This window comes from Dryobates pubescens, chromosome 35 (genome assembly GCF_014839835.1).
Source record: "Dryobates pubescens isolate bDryPub1 chromosome 35, bDryPub1.pri, whole genome shotgun sequence".
NCBI lineage: Eukaryota > Metazoa > Chordata > Aves > Piciformes > Picidae > Dryobates > Dryobates pubescens.
The window spans coordinates 5,800,012-5,819,893 of record NC_071646.1 but is presented as its reverse complement, the minus strand read 5'-3'; the positions used below and the strand labels follow the sequence as shown (position 1 = coordinate 5,819,893).

Sequence of the window (19,882 nt, the reverse complement as noted above, 5' to 3'; positions counted from 1 at the left end):
AGGGAAGGGGGGTAGGGGGAAGGAGCTGGGGTAGGAAGGGGGGTTTAGGGGAAGGGGGGTTTAGGGGAAGGGGGTTTAGGGGAAGGGGGTTTAGGGGAAGGGGGGTTAGGGGAAGGGGGTTTAGGGGAAGGGGCTGGGGTGGTTGGTACCCTCAGTCCCATCTCTGGGGAAGGGGCATCTTTCCCGCAGGAGTCGAAATGGGACAGAAAAGATGCTCGGCCAGGGTGGTGGGAGGGAAGGAAGGTCAGGGCTGTGTCCCCTTCCCCAGCTCCCCACCGGTCACGGAGCCGGGCTCAGTCTCTCCTGACCTCTCGGTGAGCGAGGGGTTGGGAGCCAGGGAGGGATGGGATCTGCCCGAGCCTCTGCCAAGAGCTGGCTCCGGCTCCGCAGGCAGCTCCGGGCTGCATTTCCCCGCCGGCGCGAAGCGGAGCGGGGGTGTCCGGGGCTCACTCCTCGCTGACACCGAGACCCCCCCTCACTCAAGCCTCACCCGCACGGTGAGCCGGGGCCTGGGGGTGCGGGGGTGGGGGCACGAACGGGCGAAGGGGATGGAGGAATGGGAGGATGGATGGAGGGATGCGGGGCTGGGAGGGAGGACGGCGGTGGGGAGGCTGCGGGGCTGTGTGTGGAGGGGTCCCCAGCCCCCCGATGGGGCGGTGCCGGATCCCGTAACCCCGCCGCCGGTTCCCAGCCCTATAAAAGCCCCGGGGGGCGGCGGCAGCGGCGCCTTTTCCCCCGCCGAGCCTCGGAGCAGCCCTCGCCGCCTCCCCCCACCCCAGCTCCGAGCCCAGCCGGGGAGCAACAGGAGCCCCCCCCCCACACCCCCGGCACCGCAGCCCCCGCGCCCCAGGGAGGGCAGAGCCCGGTTTGGGGAGGGGGGAGGGGAGGGCGGTACGGGAGGGGAGGAGGCGGAGGGTGCGAATCCATCCCCATCCCGACCCCCCTCCATCACCGGGAACCGGGGAGGTGCCCCCCCCCCATCCCCAAGCATCCCCAAGCCCGGTCCGGAAGGGGGGGCGGAGGGAGCGGGAGGGGCAGGCGGCGGGGCCCCCCCAGCGCCTGGCGCTGCAGGTACCGGGGAGCTGTTGGGGACACACACAGGCGAACGCAGCCTGGCTCAGGGCTCAGCCTCCCCGTTCCCGGCTTTGACAGCTGCATCCCCCCGAGCAGGGGCTGCCAGACACCCCCATCCCCGCCGCTCCCCGAGCCCTGCCCGCAGCCCCCTCCTGCCTGCACTTGTTGCTGCCCGCTGGGGCTGGGCCGGCTCCTGATTTAGGGTGATTTTATTTCGGGGGTGGGGGGGTGGGGTGGGGGGGTAGAGGTGGGGGTGGTGCTTTTGGAGGGACTGAAGGTTGCAGCTTCCCCCCCCCCCCCCCCCCCGCCCCCCCCCGCCCTGTCAACCCCCAGCGGCGTCTGGCTCGGCTCCAGCCTGCTCCCCACTGAGGCCAGAGCCAAGCCTGACCTCCCCCTCCCCCCAACCCAACCCAACCTTTTCCCCTTCCCCAGGCCCATCTCTACCCCCTTCCCCCCTTCCTCTACCGGCCCCCCTTTCCCCCCCCCAGCTCCCGGCCCGGAGGAAAGGGTGCACGTAGAGGGCATCTCCCAGCCACCGAAATCTATGATCAGCTCCGTGTGTGTCTCCTCCTACCGTGGACGCAAGTCTGGGAACAAACCACCCTCCAAAACATGCCTGAAGGAAGAGATGGGCAAAGGGGAAGAGTCGGACAAGATCACCATCAACGTGGGGGGCACCCGGCATGAGACCTACAAAAGCACCCTGCGGACTCTGCCGGGGACCCGCCTGGCCTGGCTGGCCGACCCCGACGCCCAGAGCAACTTTGACTTTGACGGCCAAAGCAATGAGTTCTTCTTCGACCGGCACCCCGGCATCTTCTCCTACGTCCTCAACTACTACCGCACGGGCAAGCTGCACTGCCCGGCCGACATCTGCGGGCCCCTCTTCGAGGAGGAGCTCACCTACTGGGGCATCGACGAGACCGACGTGGAGCCCTGCTGCTGGATGACCTACCGGCAGCACCGCGACGCCGAGGAGGCCCTCGACATCTTCGAGAGCCCCGAGCCCGGCGGAGGGGCCGGCGGGGAGGAGCCTGAAGAAGAAGGGGGTAGGGAGATGGCCCTCCAGCGCCTGGGAGTGGATGAGAGGCCGGCGGGGGCGGCGGGGGCGGCCGGAGGGGGGGGCTGCTGTCGGAATTGGCAGCCCAGGATGTGGGCGCTCTTTGAGGATCCCTACTCGTCCAAGGCGGCAAGGGTAAGCTCCTGGGAGGTGCCAGCGGGGAGGTGGGGTGGGGTGGGGGGCCGTGCTGGGGTTGGGTCTTCCTTCTCCCCAGCCCAGGAGGATCCTGGGGGGGCAGCAAGGTCGGAAGAGGCTCTCGGCGCCGGGGGCTGTGGCAAGAGCGCAGGGACTGAGGGCTTCGAGCCCTCGGCTTGGAGGGGAAGAGCTCTCCAAGAGCATCCAGTCCAACCATCAGCCCAGCACCTCCGTGGCCACCAAACTGTGTCCCCAAGTGCCATGGCCACAGACTTCCTGAGCACCTCCAGGGATGGTGACTCCACCACCTCCCTGGGCAGCCTCTGCCAGTCCCTGACCGGCAGATTGCTCCCCGTGTCCAACCTCCACCTCCCCTGGCACCACTCGAGGCCGGAGGGTGAGATGGACTCTCCCAGTGGCCTCCTAGCATGGCCCACGTTGGCCATCTCCCACCCTAGGGGAAGTCTCTTCCATCATCTCCTCCCCTCCCAACCCATCACAGCTGGGCTGAAACTGGGGGCAAGCCCACTGAGCGCCCCCTCAGGCGCTGCCTGGGCACCTCCTGGGCACGGGAAGGGTTTGCCAGGGAGTGTCCTTGGCAGGGCTGAGTCCTGGCAGAGCTTCAGGATGCCCTAGGCCAGGCAGGGTGCTGCTCAGGTTCCTCTCACTGTGTGCCCATCCCAAATGCCCACCTTCCACGGCCCAGCTGTGGAGCAGGGCAAAGGGGGAGGGTGGGGACAGGGCTGGCGCCTCCTGGCACCCGAATCAGGTCCCGAATCCAAGTGGGATCCAAGTGGTTGTCCCTAAAGGGGATTGTGCTCCTCCTCTACAGCAGCAGCCCCAAGGACAGCCCTCCCTGCCCCCCACCTCCCCTGTCCCCCCTCTGTCACCGCGCTGATGCCACCCACACGCAGCATACGGTGCCCATCAGCACGTGCCAGTGCAGGCACAAACACAGCCTCCCCCAACCTCCCCCACCCAGCAGCTCCCTGGGGACCCAGCACACCAGGGCTCCCACAGCCCCCCAGTACAGCCTCAGAGGAGCACACACAGGCACAGACACCCCCCACCCCACCCCCTGCCCAGTGCACCCACACAGTCCCTACCCCCATGCCCAGGATGTGCCCTTCCACCCCAGCTGCATTTTGGCCTCCTGGCTTGGCTACCTCTCCTCCCAGTTCATCTCAGATCGGCCCCAAAGTGCTGTCCACAGCCCCCCCCAGACATCCATGCCCCCACACTGACCCCCATCCACCCCAGGATGGGGGCATTTGGGGCTCCTGGCTTGGGCACCCTGCACAGGCATCTCCCTCCCCACTTACTCTTAGATCAGCCCCCAAATGTTGCCCACAGACCCCTACCCACCCATCCCCACACATCCTCATCCATCCCCACCCATCCTCACCCATTGACTGCCACCCACTGCCCCCCCAGACACCCACCCATTCTCCCTCCTCCCCCACCCCCAGACTGGGTGCAGAGGTGGCCTCCTCCCAGTGGGGATGGCCTCCTCCCAGTGGGGATGGTCTCCTTCCAGTGGGGATGGCCTCCTTCCAGTGGGGATGGTCTTCCAGTGGGGATGGTCTCCTTCCAGTGGGGATGGTCACCTTCCAGGGGGGATGGTCACCTTCCAGTGGGGATGGTCTCCTTCCAGGGGGGATGGTCTCCTTCCAGTGGGGATGGTCTCCTTCCAGTGGGGATGCTCACAGGCCCTTCTGGCTCACATTTCCACTCTCAGACACCAGCTCAGTTCTGCAGAGGCTTAGGGCTGGCTTGGGCAGAAGGGGAAACTGAGGCACAGAGCACTGCAACCAACCTGTGTGAGCACAGCCTGCCCAGTGCCCCCAGTTAAGGCAGGGAACTCTTAATGGTTGGGAGCCCTGGGCCAGCACCAGGCTGCTCCAGGACCCAGCAGCATCTCTTCAGGCTGCTCACTGATGGTGTTTTGGGGTGCCTGAAGTGGGGCTTCTTTGGCAGCCCCCCCCTCCCCAGCTTGGCCTCTCCTGCTCCATTTTCAGAGCCCAAGGTGGGCTTGTGGCCAGGGGATGCTCCAGAGAAGCCACTGAGATGCCACCTGGCAGCAGTGGAAGGCAAGCAGGCACGAGCTGTGTGTGTGTGACCCCCACTCCCCCCCCAGCCATGACTAAGGATCCCCAGGGTTGAATTCCTCAGCTCCTTGCTCTTTGGAGCAGCTCCTTGGGCCCTGACTCTGTTGGCCTCTGCCTGGCTCCATCTCTTCCCTCCACTCCTTCTCTCTCAGCACCTCCTGAGCTGGCAGCTGCCTGACACCAGGTTGGGAATGCCACCCCCACCAAGGCCTTGGTGCCTTCTCCTCGTGGCATTGATGCCCCCAGGAGCTTGGCTCCTGTGTCCCAGAACCATTGAATGGCTTAGGCTGGAAAGCCCTCGGGGAGCATCGACTCCAACCACCAACCTGGGGCCAAGGAAATGTGTCCCCAGAGTGCCACATCCACACATTCCCTGCACCCCTCCAGCCCTCTCTCCATGGAAATCTGGTCCCTGGTGTAGCTCTGCCCCAGCTGGAGTCTGAAAGTCTTCTGCTCCCCATAGGAAACTGCCCTGGCTGTGATTGTTGAGCCTGGAGGAGGCTCAGGGGAGACCTTCTTGCTCTCTGCAACTGAAGGGAGGTTGGAGCCAGGTGGGGGTTGGGCTCTTCTCTCAGGCAAGCAGCAGCAGAACAAGAGACCACAGTCTCCAGCTGTGCCAGGGGAGGTTTAGGCTGGAGGGGAGGAGAAAGTTCTTCCCAGAGAGAGTTGTTTGCCCTTGGGATGTGCTGCCCAGGGAGGTGGTGGAGTCCCCATCCCTGGAGGTGTTCAAGAGGGGATTGGATGTGGCACTTGGTGCCATGGTTTAGTAGTCAGGAGGTGCTGGGTGAAAGCTTGGACTTGCTGATCCCTGAGGTCTTTTCCAACCTGATTGATTCTATGATTCCCTTTGCTCCTCATTTTCCCCTTTACAACCCAGCTTGAGGGCTCCTGACCTCACTGCCATTGGGACTCCCAGGCCAGTGAGCCCTTGGAGGGTGCTGGCTTGTTAGAACCTCCCACCTCAAGGTGTTGAGTGCACCTTGAGGCCATCAGCAGGTTGGGGAAGCCTTGTTCCCTTGGGGGAACTTTTGGTGCTGCCTCAGTGGCTCCTGGGCATCCACAGAGGTTTGGTGGAAGTTTAAAGGCAGCACTGGGGAAAGAAACCCCAAATCCCCAAACCTCTTGAGCCTGGAGCAAGGCTTCTCAGGTCAGACCTTCAGCTGCCACAAAAGTGGAGCAGCACCACTGGCTTTGGGGAGGGGAGGCTGCTGCCTGACACCAGCTGTGAACTTGCCTCTGCTATTTTTAGAGGTGGTTTTTCCTCCTGGGGCTAAAGCAGCTCTCACCTCCATGGCTCCTCCAGCGGCTTCTGCTTCACTGCCTGAGTGCTTGCAGAGCCTCTGCAGCTACTTGCTGGTTTGCTTCTTCTTCCTCTGTTGCATCCAGGTTGAGTTTCTGGTTCCTGGTTGAGTTCCTGTTTTGAGGTTGAGTTTCTGCCTCCAGGTTGAGTTTCTGCCCCCAGATTGAGTTCTGCTTCCAAGTTGAGTTCCTGCTTTGAGGTTGAGTTCTGCTTCCAGGTTCAGTTTCTGCTTTGAGGTTGAGTTTCTGCCTCCAGGTTGAGTTTCTGCCTCCAGGTTGAGCTTCTGCTTCCAGCTTGAGTTCCTGCTTTGAGGTTGAGTTCTGCTTCCAGGTTCAGTTTCTGCTTTGAGGTTGAGTTTCTGCCTCCAGGTTGAGTTTCTGCCCCCAGGTTGAGTTCTGCTTCCAGCTTGAGTTCCTGCTTTGAGGTTGAGTTCTGCTTCCAGGTTCAGTTTCTGCTTTGAGGTTGAGTTTCTGCCTCCAGGTTGAGTTTCTGCCCCCAGGTTGAGTTCTGCTTCCAGGTTGAGTTCCTGCTTTGAGGTTGAGTTCTGCTTCCAGGTTCAGTTTCTGCTTTGAGGTTGAGTTTCTGCCTCCAGGTTGAGTTTCTGCCTCCAGGTTGAGCTTCTGCTTCCAGCTTGAGTTCCTGCTTTGAGGCTGAGTTTCTGCCACCAGGTTGAGTTCCTGCTTCCAGCTTGGGTTCCTGCTTTGAGGTTGAGTTTCTGCTTCCAGGTTCAGTTTCCACTTTGAGGTTGAGTTTCTGCCTCCAGGTTGAGTTCTGCCTCCAAGTTGAGTTTCTGCCTCCAAGTTGAGTTTCTGCCTCCAGGTTGAGTTCTGCCTCCAAGTTGAGTTTCTGCCTCCAAGTTGAGTTTCTGCCTCCAAGTTGAGTTTCTGCTTCCAGGTTGAGTTTCTGCTTTGAGGTTTAGTTCCTGTTTTGAGGTTGAATTTCTGCCTCCAGGTTGAGTTCCTGTTTCGAGGTTGAGTTTGCTTCCAGGTTGAGTTTCTGCCTCCAGGTTGAGTTCCTGTTTTGAGGTTGAGTTCTGCCTCCAGGCTGAGTTTCTGCTTTGAGGTTGAGTTCTGCTCCCAGCTTGAGTTTCTGCTTTGAGACTCAGCTCCTACTTTGAGGTTGAGTTTCTGCCTCCAGGTTGAGTTCCTGCTTCGAGGTTGAGTTCTGCTTCCAGGCTGAGTTTCTGCTTTGAGGTTAAGTTTCTCCTTTGAGGCTGAGTTTCTGCTTTGAGGTTGAATTTCTGCCTCCAGGTTGAGTTCCTGTTTTGAGGTTGAGTTCTGCTTCCAGGTTGAGTTTCTGCCTCCAGGTTGAGTTCCTGCTTTGAGGTTGAGTTCTGCTTCCAGGCTGAGTTTCTGCTTTGAGGTTAAGTTTCTCCTTTGAGGTTAAGTTTCTCCTTTGAGGCTGAGTTTCTGCTTTGAGGTTGAATTTCTGCCTCCAGGTTGAGTTCCTGTTTTAAGGTTGAGTTCTGCTTCCAGGTTGAGTTTCTGCCTCCAGGTTGAGTTCCTGCTTCGAGGTTGAGGTTCTGCCTCCAAGCTGAGTTTCTGCTTTGAGGTTGAGTTTCTGCTTTGAGACTCAGTTCATACTTTGAGGTTGAGTTTCTGCCTCCAGGCTGAGTTTCTGCCCTTCAGGTTTTCCTGAGATCCCCCACCCAGGGGAATTCAGGAGCACTTCAGAGATTGGAAGGTTGGAAGGGACCTTCAATATCATCCAGCTCCAACCCCCCTGCCATGGGCGGGGACACCTCCCACCAGCCCAGCTTGCTCAAGGCCTGGCCTGGAACACCTCCAGGGAGGGGGCAGCCACCACTGAAGAGCAGATTGTTGTGGCCATGCCACCCCTGTGCAGACACCTGTCTGCTTCAGCTGGTCTTGCTTTAAGGCCCCACTTGTTTGTTGGGTCTGCTTCCTGAACTGTGGAATGCTGACTGGATGAGGGCTGCCTCTGGAGCTGCCACTAGTGGAGCCACCTCGTGGTGTGTGGTCTGAGGGGGGTAGTAGAATAGGTTAGGTTGAAAGAGACTTTTAGGATCATGGAGCCAAATCCTAAGTCAGCCCTGCCCAGGGCACCACCACCCCATGGCCCTCAGCACCACAGCTCCAGGGCTTAGAAACCCCTCCAGGGCTGGAGATTCCACCACTACCCTGGGCAGCCTGGGCCAGGCCTGGACAAGCCTCAAGGGGAAGAAATTGTTCCTCATGGCCAAGCTGAACCTGCCCTGGGCCAGCTTGAGGCCATTTCCTCTTGTCCTGCCCCTTGTTCCTTGGGAGGAGAGCCCAAGCCCCACCTGGCTCCAACCTCCTTTTCAGGGAGCAGCAGAGAGCAAGGAGGTCTCCCTCAGCCTCCTCTTCTCCAGGCTCAACCCCCCCCCAGCTCCCTCAGCTGCTCTTCCCCAGCCCTGTTCTCCAGACCCTTCTCTGGACCCACTCCAGCCTCTCCATGTCCTCTTTGCATGGAGCATTTCAGTCTGTCCCCAGTCACTCAGTGTGGGGAGACACCCATCACCCAGAGTTTTCTCTGCCAGTTACAGCCTGGATTAACCTCCACCCCTCACTTTGGGAGGGCTGCTGCTGTCTGTGCTGGCCCCCCCATGGGTTTGCCCTCGGGGCCACCCCTCAAGGCTGCTCTCAGCAGGCTCAGGGCTGCCTGCTCCTTACCACCAGTGGCCGGGGCTGGGTTTATGCTCAGCGTGACTCAGGCTGCTTCTGCTGCTGATTCACTCCAGCCAGGACCTGGGCTGTCATCTGGAGCAGGCTCCTGCTGAAAGCAGCCACTCAGGTGGTTTGACAGCCAAAGGTCCCATCCTGCGTGGTGCTGCGGCAGGACCTGCTCCCAAACCTGCTGTGTGCTGGGGGAAGGTAGCAGAGAAGCTTTCTCTTCCCCTCCCTGTTTTTGGTGGGAGGGGGGCTCTTGGAAACAGCTGCTGTGGGTGATGGACTCATCATGAGCTCATCCTGCTCCTGGGGAGGAGGCTGAGCAGGATTGATAGGGAGGGAAGGGGGGGGAGGGCAAAGTGTCACAGCCTCTGATTCAAACCCTGTGCCTCCTGCCCCTCCTAGCTCCCATCCACAGCATCTCACAGGGAGGAGGTGGCACAGAGAGGGCCAAGGTCTCACCAGCCAGGCAGAGGGAGAAGTCATAGAAGCATAGAATCAATAAGGCTGGGAAAGACCTCAGAGATCATCAAGTTCAGCCTCTCACCCAGCACCTCCTGACTAACCAAACCAGGGCTTCAAGTGCCACATCCAAGCCCCTCCTGAGCACCTCCAGGGATGGGGACTCCACCACCTCCCTGGGCAGCACATCCCCAGGGCCAGTCTCTCTGGCTAGGAGGAACTTCCTCCTCCCCTCCAGCCTAAACCTCCCCTGGCACAGCTTGAGACTGTGTCCTCTTGTTCTGCTGCTGGGTGCCTGGGAGAAGAGCCCAACCCCCACCTGGCTCCAACCTCCCTGCAGGGAGTTGCAGAGAGCAAGAAGGTCTCCCCTGAGCCTCCTCTCCTGCAGGCTAAGCAACCCCAGCTCCCTCAGCCTCTCCTCCCAGGGCTGTGCCCCAGACCCCTCCCCAGCTTTGTTGCCCTTCTCTGGACACATTCCAGCAGCTCAACCTCTTTCCTGACCTGAGGTGAGGGGGAAGGAGCAGAGGTACAAACCTCCCTTCCCCTGGGAGATGCCCCCAGATGAAACCACAGCAGGGGCAAAGCATGGCACAGGTCCACATCTCGGTGTGGCTCTGTCACTGTGTCCCCATGGCTTGCAGGGGGAGGTCCTGCCACCCTCCCTCCCTCCAAGACAGCTCAGCCCCAGCCTGGTGATGCCCAGAGGAGATCCAGGCCTGAAGGGGAAGTTGTCCACTCAGTGATGCCAGGAGCACAGCCAGCCATGGCCCTCCTGACACCACGAGCTGAGCAACCCCAGCTCCCTCAGCCTCTCCTCCCAGGGCTGGGCCCCAGACCCCTCCCCAGCCTCGTTGCCTTTCTCTGGACACATTCAGGTGTCTCAATGTCCTTCTTAAACTGAAATGGCAGCATCTGGGTGTCACCAGGTCTTGGCATCAAGGGGATGCTGAGCTCTGCCTGCCCCTCTTCTCCTCACCTTGCTCTGGGACCATTTGTGGGCACATTGTCCACCACTGACGCCCTAGGGAGCAAGGAGAGGGCAGAAGGACCTCTCTGAGCCATCCAGACCCAAACCTCACTGTGCTCAGTGATGCCCTGAAGCCCAAAGGCTGAGTGGCTGACAGCAGAGGGTTAAGCCTGGAGCAGAGGCAGCCTCAGGTCCAGAGATCCCCTTTGGATTCTGGGGAGGTTAATTGCCCTGGAGAAGTTTCTAAGGGGAGCTGGGTTGGCTCTGAGCTGCTGTCCTGATCCCTGGCAGCATGGGAGGAGCTGGAAGGGAATGCTGGAGGTCATCCACCCAAGTCAGCTGGGAAAGGGTGACCCAAGCCAGCTAGGAGAGGCTGACCCAAGCCAGCTAGGAGAGGCTGAGCCAAGCCAGTTGGGAGAGGTTGAGCCAAGCCAGTTAGGAGAGGTTGACCCAAGCCAGCTAGGAGAGGTTGAGCCAAGCCAGCTAGGAGAGGTTGACCCAAGCCAGTTAGGAGAGGCTGACCCAAATCAGCTAGGAGAGGCTGAGCCAAGCCAGTTAGGAGAGGCTGACCCAAATCAGCTAGGAGAGGCTGAGCCAAGACAGCTAGGAGAGGTTGACCCAAACCAGCTAGGAGAGGTTGGCCCAAGCCAGCTAGGAGAGGCTGAGCCAAGCCAGCTAGGAGAGGCTGACCCAAGCCAGCTAGGAGAGGTTGACCCAAATCAGCTAGGAGAGGCTGAGCCAAGCCAGCTAGGAGAGGTTGAGCCAAGCCAGCTAGGAGAGGTTGACCCAAGCCAGCTAGGAGAGGCTGAGCTAAGCCAGTTAGGAGAGCTTGACACAAGCCACCTAGCAGAGGCTGACCCAAATCAGCTAGGAGAGGTTGAGCCAAGACAGCTAGGAGAGGTTGACCCAAGCCAGCTAGGAGAGGCTGACCCAAGCCAGCTAGCAGAGGCCAAGCCAAGCCCCCCTCCCAGCCCCCCTCCCAGCCCCCCCCCTCCCGCCCCAGGCAGCCCACGCCCCGTGTCGCTCCCCCCCTCCTCCCGCAGGCGGTGGCCTTCGCCTCGCTCTTCTTCATCCTGGTCTCCATCACCACCTTCTGCCTGGAGACGCACGAGGCCTTCAACATCGACGTCAACGTGACGGAGACGCTGGTGGTGGGCAACACCACCCGGGTGCTGCTGACCCGCAAGGTGGAGACGGAGCCCATCCTCACCTACATCGAGGGGGGCTGCGTCCTCTGGTTCACCCTGGAGTTCCTGGTGCGCGTCGCCTGCTGCCCGGACAAGCTGCTCTTCGTCAAGAACCTGCTGAACATCATTGACTTCGTGGCCATTCTGCCTTTCTACCTGGAGGTGGGGCTCAGCGGCCTCTCCTCCAAGGCCGCCCGGGACGTGCTGGGCTTCCTGCGGGTGGTCCGCTTCGTCCGCATCCTGCGCATCTTCAAGCTGACCCGCCACTTCGTGGGGCTGCGGGTGCTGGGCCACACGCTGCGGGCCAGCACCAACGAGTTCCTCCTCCTCATCATCTTCCTGGCCCTGGGGGTCCTGATCTTCGCCACCATGATCTACTACGCCGAGCGGCTCGGCGCCAAGAGCTCCGACCCCCGCGGCGGCGACCACACTCACTTTAAGAACATCCCCATCGGGTTCTGGTGGGCCGTGGTCACCATGACCACCCTGGGCTACGGGGACATGTACCCCAAAACCTGGTCGGGGATGGTGGTGGGGGCCCTCTGCGCCCTGGCCGGGGTGCTGACCATCGCCATGCCCGTGCCGGTCATCGTCAATAACTTTGGGATGTACTACTCGCTGGCCATGGCCAAGCAGAAGCTGCCAAAGAAGAAGAAGAAGCACATCCCCAGGCCTGCCCAGCTGGACTCCCCCACCTTCTGCAAGGCCGAGGAGAACTCCCCCCGCGACGGCGGCCGCGGCGACGCCTGCCCCCCGGCCGGGGAGGAGGGGGCGGCCGAGAGGAAGCGCTCAGGTGAGGGCACGGAGCTGCCGCAAGGGGGGGGAAGGGGGACACCTCCAAGAGCAGCCAAGCAGCGCTGGTGGGGCCCTTTGAGCCCCTGGGGACTGGGATGTGGCCCTCAGGTCATGGGATGGGGAGGATTTGGAGCCTCCAAGGCAGCACTTTTGGTATCTTGAGTCCCTAGGGACTGGGATGTGGTCCTCAGATCTTGGGTTGGGGAGGATTTGGTGCCTCCAAGGCAGCAGTTTTGGTCTCTTGAGTCCCTAGGGACTGGGATGTGGTCCTCAGGTCTTGGGTTGGGGAGGATTTGGTTCCTCCAAGGCGGCAGTTTTGGTCTCTTGAGTCCCTAGGGACTGGGATGTGGTCCTCAGGTCCTGGGTTGGGGAGGATTTGGTGCCTCCAAGGCAGCAGTTTTGGTCTCTTGAGTCCCTAGGGACTGGGATGTGGTCCTCAGGTCTTGGCTTGGTGACATCTTGGTGCCTCCAAGGCAGCACTTTTTGCCCCTTTGAGTCCCTAGGGACTAGGATGTGGCCCTCAGATCATGGGTTAGGGAGAATTTGGTGCCTCCAAGGCAGCACTTTTGGTCTCTTGAGTCCCTAGGGACTAGGATGTGGTCCTCAGATCTTGGGTTGGTGACATCTTGGTGACTCCAAGGCAGCACTTTTGGTTCTTGAGTCTCTAGAGACTGGGACGTGGCCCTCAGATCATGGCTTGGTGACATCTTGGTACCTCCAAGGCAGCACTTTTGGTCCCTTTGGGTCCCTAGGTCTAGGATGTGGCCCTCAGATCATGGGCTGGGGAGAACTCGGTGCAGGAGGGGCCTTTGGGTGGTGTATTGGTGGAGCAGGATGATGCAGCTCAAGCCCTCTCCTTCAGGCAGGGTGGGGAAAGGCCATGCCCTGCTCTGCTAACCCTGCAGAGTCACCATGCTGTGACTCTCCCCAGCCCACCTCTTCCTCCTGCTGACAGAGGAAGGACCAGTTGGCCAATACCCTTCTTAGCCTGGTGATGCCCTGGGGGTCAGCAGATCCTCTCTGCCCCAAGAGATCCTCCTGGCTCTCTACAGCTCTCTGAAAGGAGGCTGGAGGCAGGTGGGGCTTAGATTCTTCTCCCTAGGATCAGGAACTGGCCTGAAGCTGTGCCAGGGGAGGGTTAGGTTGGAGATGAGGAAACATTTCCTTGCTGGAGGAGTGCTCAGGGCCTGGCAGAGGCTGCCCAGGGAGGTGGTGGAGTCCCCATGCCTGGAGGTGTTGAAGCAAGCTGTGGCCATGGCACTTGGGGCCAGGGTTTGGTGGCCATGGGGGGGTTGGACTGGGTGATCCCAGAGGGCTTTGCCAACCCAAACAACTCTGTGACCCTAAGAGCCCTGGGGAGCAATGAGAGTCCTGCTCTGGAGGAGCAGGGCAGCCCCATCCCATCAGCCCAGCACCCAGCCAGGAGCTCAGGGCAGAGCTCCCCTGGCACAGCATCTCCTCAGCTGAGGAAGCAGAGCCAGATGACAGCCATGAGGCCTTCACCTGAGCACCTTCTGCCTCCTCAGCCTGGATTCTGGAGAGCTCATTCCCACTGATCAGGTGGGTGGATCCCAAAGACCAGAGCTGGGCTGTTCCTTCCCTGGATTTGGCTTCCCTCAGGATATAAAACCCTCAGCAGGAGTAAGAGCTGCTCTTGGCTGCTCAGGATTGAGTCCTGGCAGGGTCCTGCTCACTCCAAGGCAGCCTGTCCAGGCTGGGCTCAGTACCTGACTCTGGAGGTCTTGCTCTGGGCCACCTGCAGTCTGCTCCCAAACCTGAACATCAGATGTTCCACCTGAACAGGAGGAGGAACTGCATCAGTCTAAGCTTGCTGGAGCCCTGGAGCAGGCTGCCAGGAGAGGTGGTGGAGTCTCCAGCTCTGGAGACATTCAAATCCCACCTGGATGTCTTCCTGGGTGACCTTCCCAAGGTGACCCTGCTCTGGCAGGGGGAGGGTTGGGACTGGATGACCTCCAGAGGTCCCTTCCAACCCCTTGCTTCTTACACAGTCTAAGCAGCCAGGAAAACACAAACCTCTCCTCCTTCCCATGCCAAAACAACAGCAGGCAGCCCTCTCCTGCCTGGGCCTTCACACCAGCCTCCAACCTCCTCTGCTCAGCAGCCAGGGTGAGCTCAGAGCCTACTCTGAGCCATCCAAGCCAGCTTCAGCCTCCTCAGTCTTAGGACATGGCTCAGGTTTCCTTGTGGGGCCAGGGTGGGGTGGGATGATGGAGCTGCAGAGAGGATCTACCCCTAGCTCTTCCTGGAGCCTCCTTTCTGCTCCCTCCTTTTTGGTGCCTCCTTTCTGGTCCCTCCTTTCTGCTCCCTCCTTTTTGGTGCCTCCTTTCTGGTCCCTCCTTTCTGGTCCCTCCTTTCTGGTCCCTCCTTTCTGGTGCCTCCTTTCTGCTCCCTCCTTTTTGGTGCCTCCTTTCTGGTGCCTCCTTTCTGGTGCCTCCTTTCTGGTGCCTCCTTTCTGCTCCCTCCTTTCTGGTGCCTCCTTTCTGCTCCCTCCTTTCTGGTGCCTCCTTTCTGGTCCCTCCTTTTTGGTGCCTCCTTTCTGCTCCCTCCTTTCTGGTGCCTCCTTTCTGGTGCCTCCTTTCTGGTGCCTCCTTTCTGGTCCCTCCTTTTTGGTGCCCCCTTTCTGGTCCCTCCTTTGTTGTTGCCTCCTTTCTTTCTGGTCCCTCCTTTTTGGTGCCTCTTCTTTAAGTGACCCTGCTCTGGCAGTGGGAGAGGGGGTTGGGACTGGATGATCTCCAGAGGTCCTTTCCAACCCCTTGATTCTTACCCAGTCTAAGCAAACCCTTCTGGCCACCCCCCCAAGCACCTCGTCCCGTGGCTTTGGCAACTGCTGATGGGGCTCTGCCACCTTCTTGCAGACTCCAAGCAGAATGGTGAGGCCAACGTGGTACTGTCAGATGAGGAGCAGCCCCTGTCACCCACTGATGAGGAGAAGAGGCCCATGAGGCGCTCCAGCACCCGGGAGAAGAACAAGAAGTCCTCCACCTGCTTCCTGCTGGCCACGGGGGACTTCTCCTGCACAGCAGATGGAGGCATCCAGAAAGGTATGGCTGGAGGTGTGGAGCTGGCCCAGGGGGTGGGGAGGGGCAGGGGGAGGTTTGCTGGATCCATCTAAGAGGGAGTTTGTGGGATCCATCCAAGGCAGAGGTTGGTTGGATCCATCCAAGGCAGAGGTTGGTTGGAACCATCCAAGGCAGAGGTTGGTTGGAACCATCCAAGGCAGAGGTTGGTTGGATCCATCTAAGGCAGAGGGTGGTTGGATCCATCCAAGGCAGAGGTTGGTTGGATCCATCCAAGGCAGAGGTTGGTTGGATCCATCCAAGAAAGAGGCTGGTTGGATCCATCTAAGGCAGAGGTTGGTTGGATCCATCCAAGACAGAGGCTGGTTGGATCCATCCAAGAGGGAGGTTGGTTATATCCATCCAAGAGAGTTTGTTGGATCCATCCAAGGCTGAGGTTGGTTGGATCCATCCAAGGCAGAGGTTGGTTGGATCCATCCAAGGCAGAGGTTGGTTGGATCCATCCAAGACAGAAGTTGGTTGGATCCATCCAAGAAAGAGGCTGGTTGGATCCATCCAAGGCAGAGGTTGGTTGGATCCATCCAAGACAGAAGTTGGTTGGATCCATCCAAGACAGAGGCTGGTTGGATCCATCCAAGGCAGAGGTTGGTTGGATCCATCCAAGACAGAGGCTGGTTGGATCCATCCAAGACAGAGGCTGGTTGGATCCATCCAAGGCAGAGGTTGGTTGGATCCATCCAAGAAAGGGGTTTGTTGGATCCATCCAAGACAGAGGCTCATCTCCATCTGCCTGCCTGCCTCTTGTCCTCTGCTCCCCAAATCCACCTCTCTTCCTGCCTCTCCATCTGCTTCATCTCTGGCCACCACAGCTCTCTGTGCTTCCTCACCCCCTTTTTGTTTTCTCCTCCCCCAAGTTCTCCTCCTCTGACAGCCACCACCTGGGTGGGCTCTGTGCCCCCATGCTGGCTGCCTGGGGACAGCTCTGTCCCTTTGCTTCCCAGTGTTCCAACATCTCCTGCCCCTCCAGCTCTTCTCCTTGGGTTTCAATCACCTGTCTCAGGGTGGTGTGAGTGGGGCAGCTCTCCTGAAGGCAGTCAGAAGGTTTGCAGTAGGGCAGGTAAAAAGACAATCCAGCAGCTCCTCTCCTCTCCTCTCCTCTCCTCTCCTCTCCTCTCCTCTCCTCTCCTCTCCTCTCCTCTCCTCTCCTCTCCTCTCCTCTCCTCTCCTCTCCTCTCCTCTCCTCTCCTCTCCTCTCCTCTCCTCTCCTCTCCGAACCTCTCCTCTCCGAACCTCTCCTCTCCTCTCCGAACCTCTCCTCTCCGAACCTCTCCTCTCCGAACCTCTCCTCTCCTCTCCTCTCCGAACCTCTCCTCTCCTCTCCTCTCCTCTCCGAACCTCTCCGAACCTCTCCGAACCTCTCCTCTCCGAACCTCTCCTCTCTGAACCTCTCCTCTCTGAACCTCTCCTCTCCTCTCTGAACCTCTCCTCTCCTCTCCTCTCTGAACCTCTCCTCTCTGAACCTCTCTTCTCCTCTCCTCATCTCTCCCTATCTCTCCCTCACCTCTCCTTCCCCTCTCTGAACCTCTCCCTCCCCCTCGGATGCCTCTTGGTGGGGCTGGGTGGAGGGAGCTGCAATGTGTCAAGCTCTGCCTTGCCAAAGCTGCAGGCTGCCAGCAGGGCTCCTCCGGGCTGGGGAAGTGTTGAGAGCTTCCCTACAGGAAACTGTGGGGGAGATGAGTCAGGAAAACACAAACCTCTCCTCCTTCCCATGCCAAAACAACAGCAGGCAGCCCTCTCCTGCCTGGGCCTCCAACCTCCTCTGCTCAGCAGCCAGGGTGAACCCAGAGCCTACCCTGAGCCACCCAAGCCAGCTTCAGCCTCCTCAGTCTTAGGACATGGCTCAGGTTTCCTTGTGGGGCCAGGGTGGGGTGGGATGATGGAGCTGCAGAGAGGACCTACCCCTAGCTCTTCCTGGAGCCTCCTTGTTTGGTGCCTCCTTTCTGCTCCCTCCTTTTTGGTGCCCCCTTTCTGGTCCCTCCTTTTTGGTGCCTCCTTTCTGGTCCTTCCTTTCTGGTGCCCCCTTTCTGGTGCCTCCTCTCTGGTGCCTCCTCTCTGGTGCCTCCTTTCTGGTACCTCCTTATCTGGTGCCTCCTCTCTGGTGCCTCCTTTCTGGTACCTCCTTATCTGGTGCCTCCTTTCTGGTGCCTCCTTTTTTGACCCCTTGTTTTTGGTGCCACCTTTCTGGTCCCTTCTTTCTGGTGCCTCCTCTTTTAGAGCCTGCTTTCTGACACCTCCTTTTTCGGTCCCTTGTTTTCTGGTGCCTCCTTTTTGGTGTCACCTCTCTGGTACCTCCTTTCTGGTGCCCCCTGGGCAGGAGAGTGAACACATCCAAGTGCCAGGGGCTGCACTTTGGCCACAGCAACCCCAGGCAGTGCCACAGGCTGGGGACAGACTTGGGGAGGTGCTGAACTGGAGGGAAGGAAGGAGAAGGATGAGAGGCAGTGCTGAGCTCCATCCTCAAGATGCTCCTTGGGCAGCTCTTCAGCTTGGGCCCATTGAAGCCAGGAGGAGTGGAGCAGAGCCAGAGAGCTGAGGATCCAGGGCTGCTTTCAGTGGGCTCCCAAGTGGCATCCAAGGTGCAGGAGCCCAGGAGGGCTTTTGCCTTGCACAGTGGCAGCACTTTGGGGCTGGAAGGACACTTTGGTGATCTCTCCCTTGGTCCTCCTGGCATCTCTCCTGCAAATGTCAGTGCTCTTTCCAATGAAAACTCAGTGGTCTACCTGTAGCACCTCCCCCCCCCCCCCCCCCCCCCCCCCCCCCCCCCCCCCCCTTGCTGGAGTGGTTTTACACCTGGGCAAAGGTGGATCTGCTGTCCAGAAGGCCTTGAGTGATCTGCAAGACCTTTGGGGGCAGTTGGGTCCTTCTTGAGCTGTTAAGGGTGGGCTGGTGGGATGCTCTCCTGGGAGGTCAGGGCTGATGTCTGCCTTTAGAGGGAATCAGGGAGGGACAGGACTGGGGGGGATGGAGCAAAACTAGAAGTGGGGAGAGTCAGAGTGGATGTGAGGAAGAAGTTGTTCCCCAGGAGGGTGGTGAGAGCCTGGCACAGGCTGCCCAGGGAGGTGGTGGAAGCCTCCTGCCTGGAGGTGTTTGCAGCCAGGCTGGAGGTGGCTGTGAGCAACCTGCTGCGGTGTGAGGTGTCCCTGCCCATGGCAGGGGCTTGGAGCTGGCTGAGTCTTGAGCTCCCTTCCAACCCTGACAGTTCTGATTCTGCTCCTCCTGTCCTTCTCCCTGGCTTGGCTCTGGGCTTGTCCCACAGCCCTGTTGCTGCCTTCCCCCAGCACCCTGCACCAGCTCCTCTTTGCCTACCCCCACCCTGCCTGGCTGCCTGCCTGAGAGAGGGGGACCTGGAGAAGGGGAGGCTGAGGGAGACCTCATTGCTCCTTAAAAATACCCAAAAGGAGGTTGCAGTGAGGTGGAGGTTGGGCTCTGCTCCCTAGTCTCAGGTGATAAAAGGAGAGGACCTTGAGCTCCCTTCCAGCCCTGCCAGCTCTGTGACTCTTGCACAATCTCCACTCCATCTCTCTGTGCAGCCCAACTGGAATCAGAGAAGGGCTTGAGCTGGAAGGGACTCTAAAGATCATCCAGCTGCAGCCCCCTTGGCATGGAGCAGGACACCTCCCAGCAGCCCAGGCTGCTCCAAGCCTCACCCAGCCTGGTCTCAAATGCTTCCAGGGCTGAGGTGTCCACTGCCTGCCCCCAGATCCTGCTGCAGGACAAGATCTCCCCAGGAGCTCTGCAGTTTGGGAGCCCTTCTGCTCCCCAGAAGCAGCTGAAGTTGGACCTTAGAAGAAACTTCTTCCCTGAAAGGCTTCTCCAAGCCTGGCCCAGGCTGCCCAGGGAGGTGGCTGAATCCCCACCCCTGGAGGGGGCTTCAAAGCTGTGGTGCTGAGGGCCAGGGCTCAGCCCCAGCCTTGGCAGAGCCACAGAATGGTTGGGCCTGGATGATCCCTTGGTGAAGTGCTCCAGGGTGCTCAGGGCTGGTGGTGACCAGAGCTGGTCAGAGGGACAAAGCAGCCTCCAGCGCTCCAGCCCGAAGCCGCTGGGAGCCGCAGGGGGAAGCCTCTTCCCCGGCTCCTGACTTCCCTCCTGCTGAGCCTCTTTGTTCTGCTGCTGGGATGCTGGCAGCTCTGCAAATTGAGCTGAGCTTGGTTCTGAGCCCGACTTGCTGATGGCCATCTGTCAGCTCTTGGGACAGGTACTGATGTCTGCAAGCTGTGGCAATCAGGAGGTGGAGCTGGCTCGGGGAAAAGCTGCAGAGCTTGGCCTCCATCGTGGCCTGAGCCCAGCTCCAGGGCTTGGTCTTGTTGGGACAGCTCAAACTGAAGAGCTAACCCTGCCCCACCACCCCCTGGCCCCGAGCTGGGCTGCAGGGGGTTCCCTGTCGGTGCTTCCACTGCTGTCACCTTGCTCCTTTCATGCTGGGGATGTCTTCAGACCCCTTCAGCACTCAGATCCTGCTCAGCACTTCCCTGACCTCTGCCCTGCTGGCACCCAGACAGGTTGGCAGGGGGCTGCCCTGCCATGAGGGCCCCTGACCTCTGCCCTGCTGGCACCCAGACAGGTTGGCAGGGGGCTGCCCTGCCATGAGAGCCCCTGACCTCTGCCCTGCTGGCACCCAGACAGGTTGGCAGGGGGCTGCCCTGCCATGAGGGCCCCTGACCTCTGCCCTGCTGGCACCCAGACAGGTTGGCAGGGGGCTGCCCTGCCATGAGGGCCCCTGACCTCTGCCCTGCTGGCACCCAGACAGGTTGGCAGGGGGCTGCCCTGCCATGAGGGCCCCTGACCTCTGCCCTGCTGGCACCCAGACAGGTTGGCAGGGGGCTGCCCTGCCATGAGGGCCCCTGACCTCTGCCCTGCTGGCACCCAGACAGGTTGGCAGGGGGCTGCCTTGCCATGAGAGCCCCTGACCTCTGCTTGGGTGGAGGGATATGGAGGCAGAGGGGGTCTAGAAATAGACTCCAGTGCCTCATGCTAGTGGGGCTGATTTCCTCCCAGGAAGGATTCTCAGGCACTGGGACAGGTGGTGGAGTCCCCATCCCTGGAGG

General features: G+C 60.2%; 1 protein-coding gene across 3 annotated transcripts in view; it reads left to right on the top strand.

The window, feature by feature from the left end:
* The first annotated feature begins 325 nt into the window (after window positions 1-325).
* The window catches only part of KCNC4 (potassium voltage-gated channel subfamily C member 4), a 44,382-nt gene continuing 24,825 nt past the window's right edge, over window positions 326-19,882 (top strand). For 2 of the 3 annotated variants that reach the window (XM_054176553.1, XM_054176551.1), the window contains exons 1-3: window positions 1,558-2,269; window positions 10,801-11,737; window positions 14,616-14,801. In XM_054176553.1, coding sequence (XP_054032528.1) covers window positions 1,619-2,269; window positions 10,801-11,737; window positions 14,616-14,801 — 1,774 coding nt within the window. In that variant the 5' untranslated portion in view covers window positions 1,558-1,618. Of the gene's footprint in view, window positions 498-1,557; window positions 2,270-10,800; window positions 11,738-14,615; window positions 14,802-19,882 lie in introns of those variants that run through there. The other variant, XM_054176552.1, reaches the window with a different exon arrangement.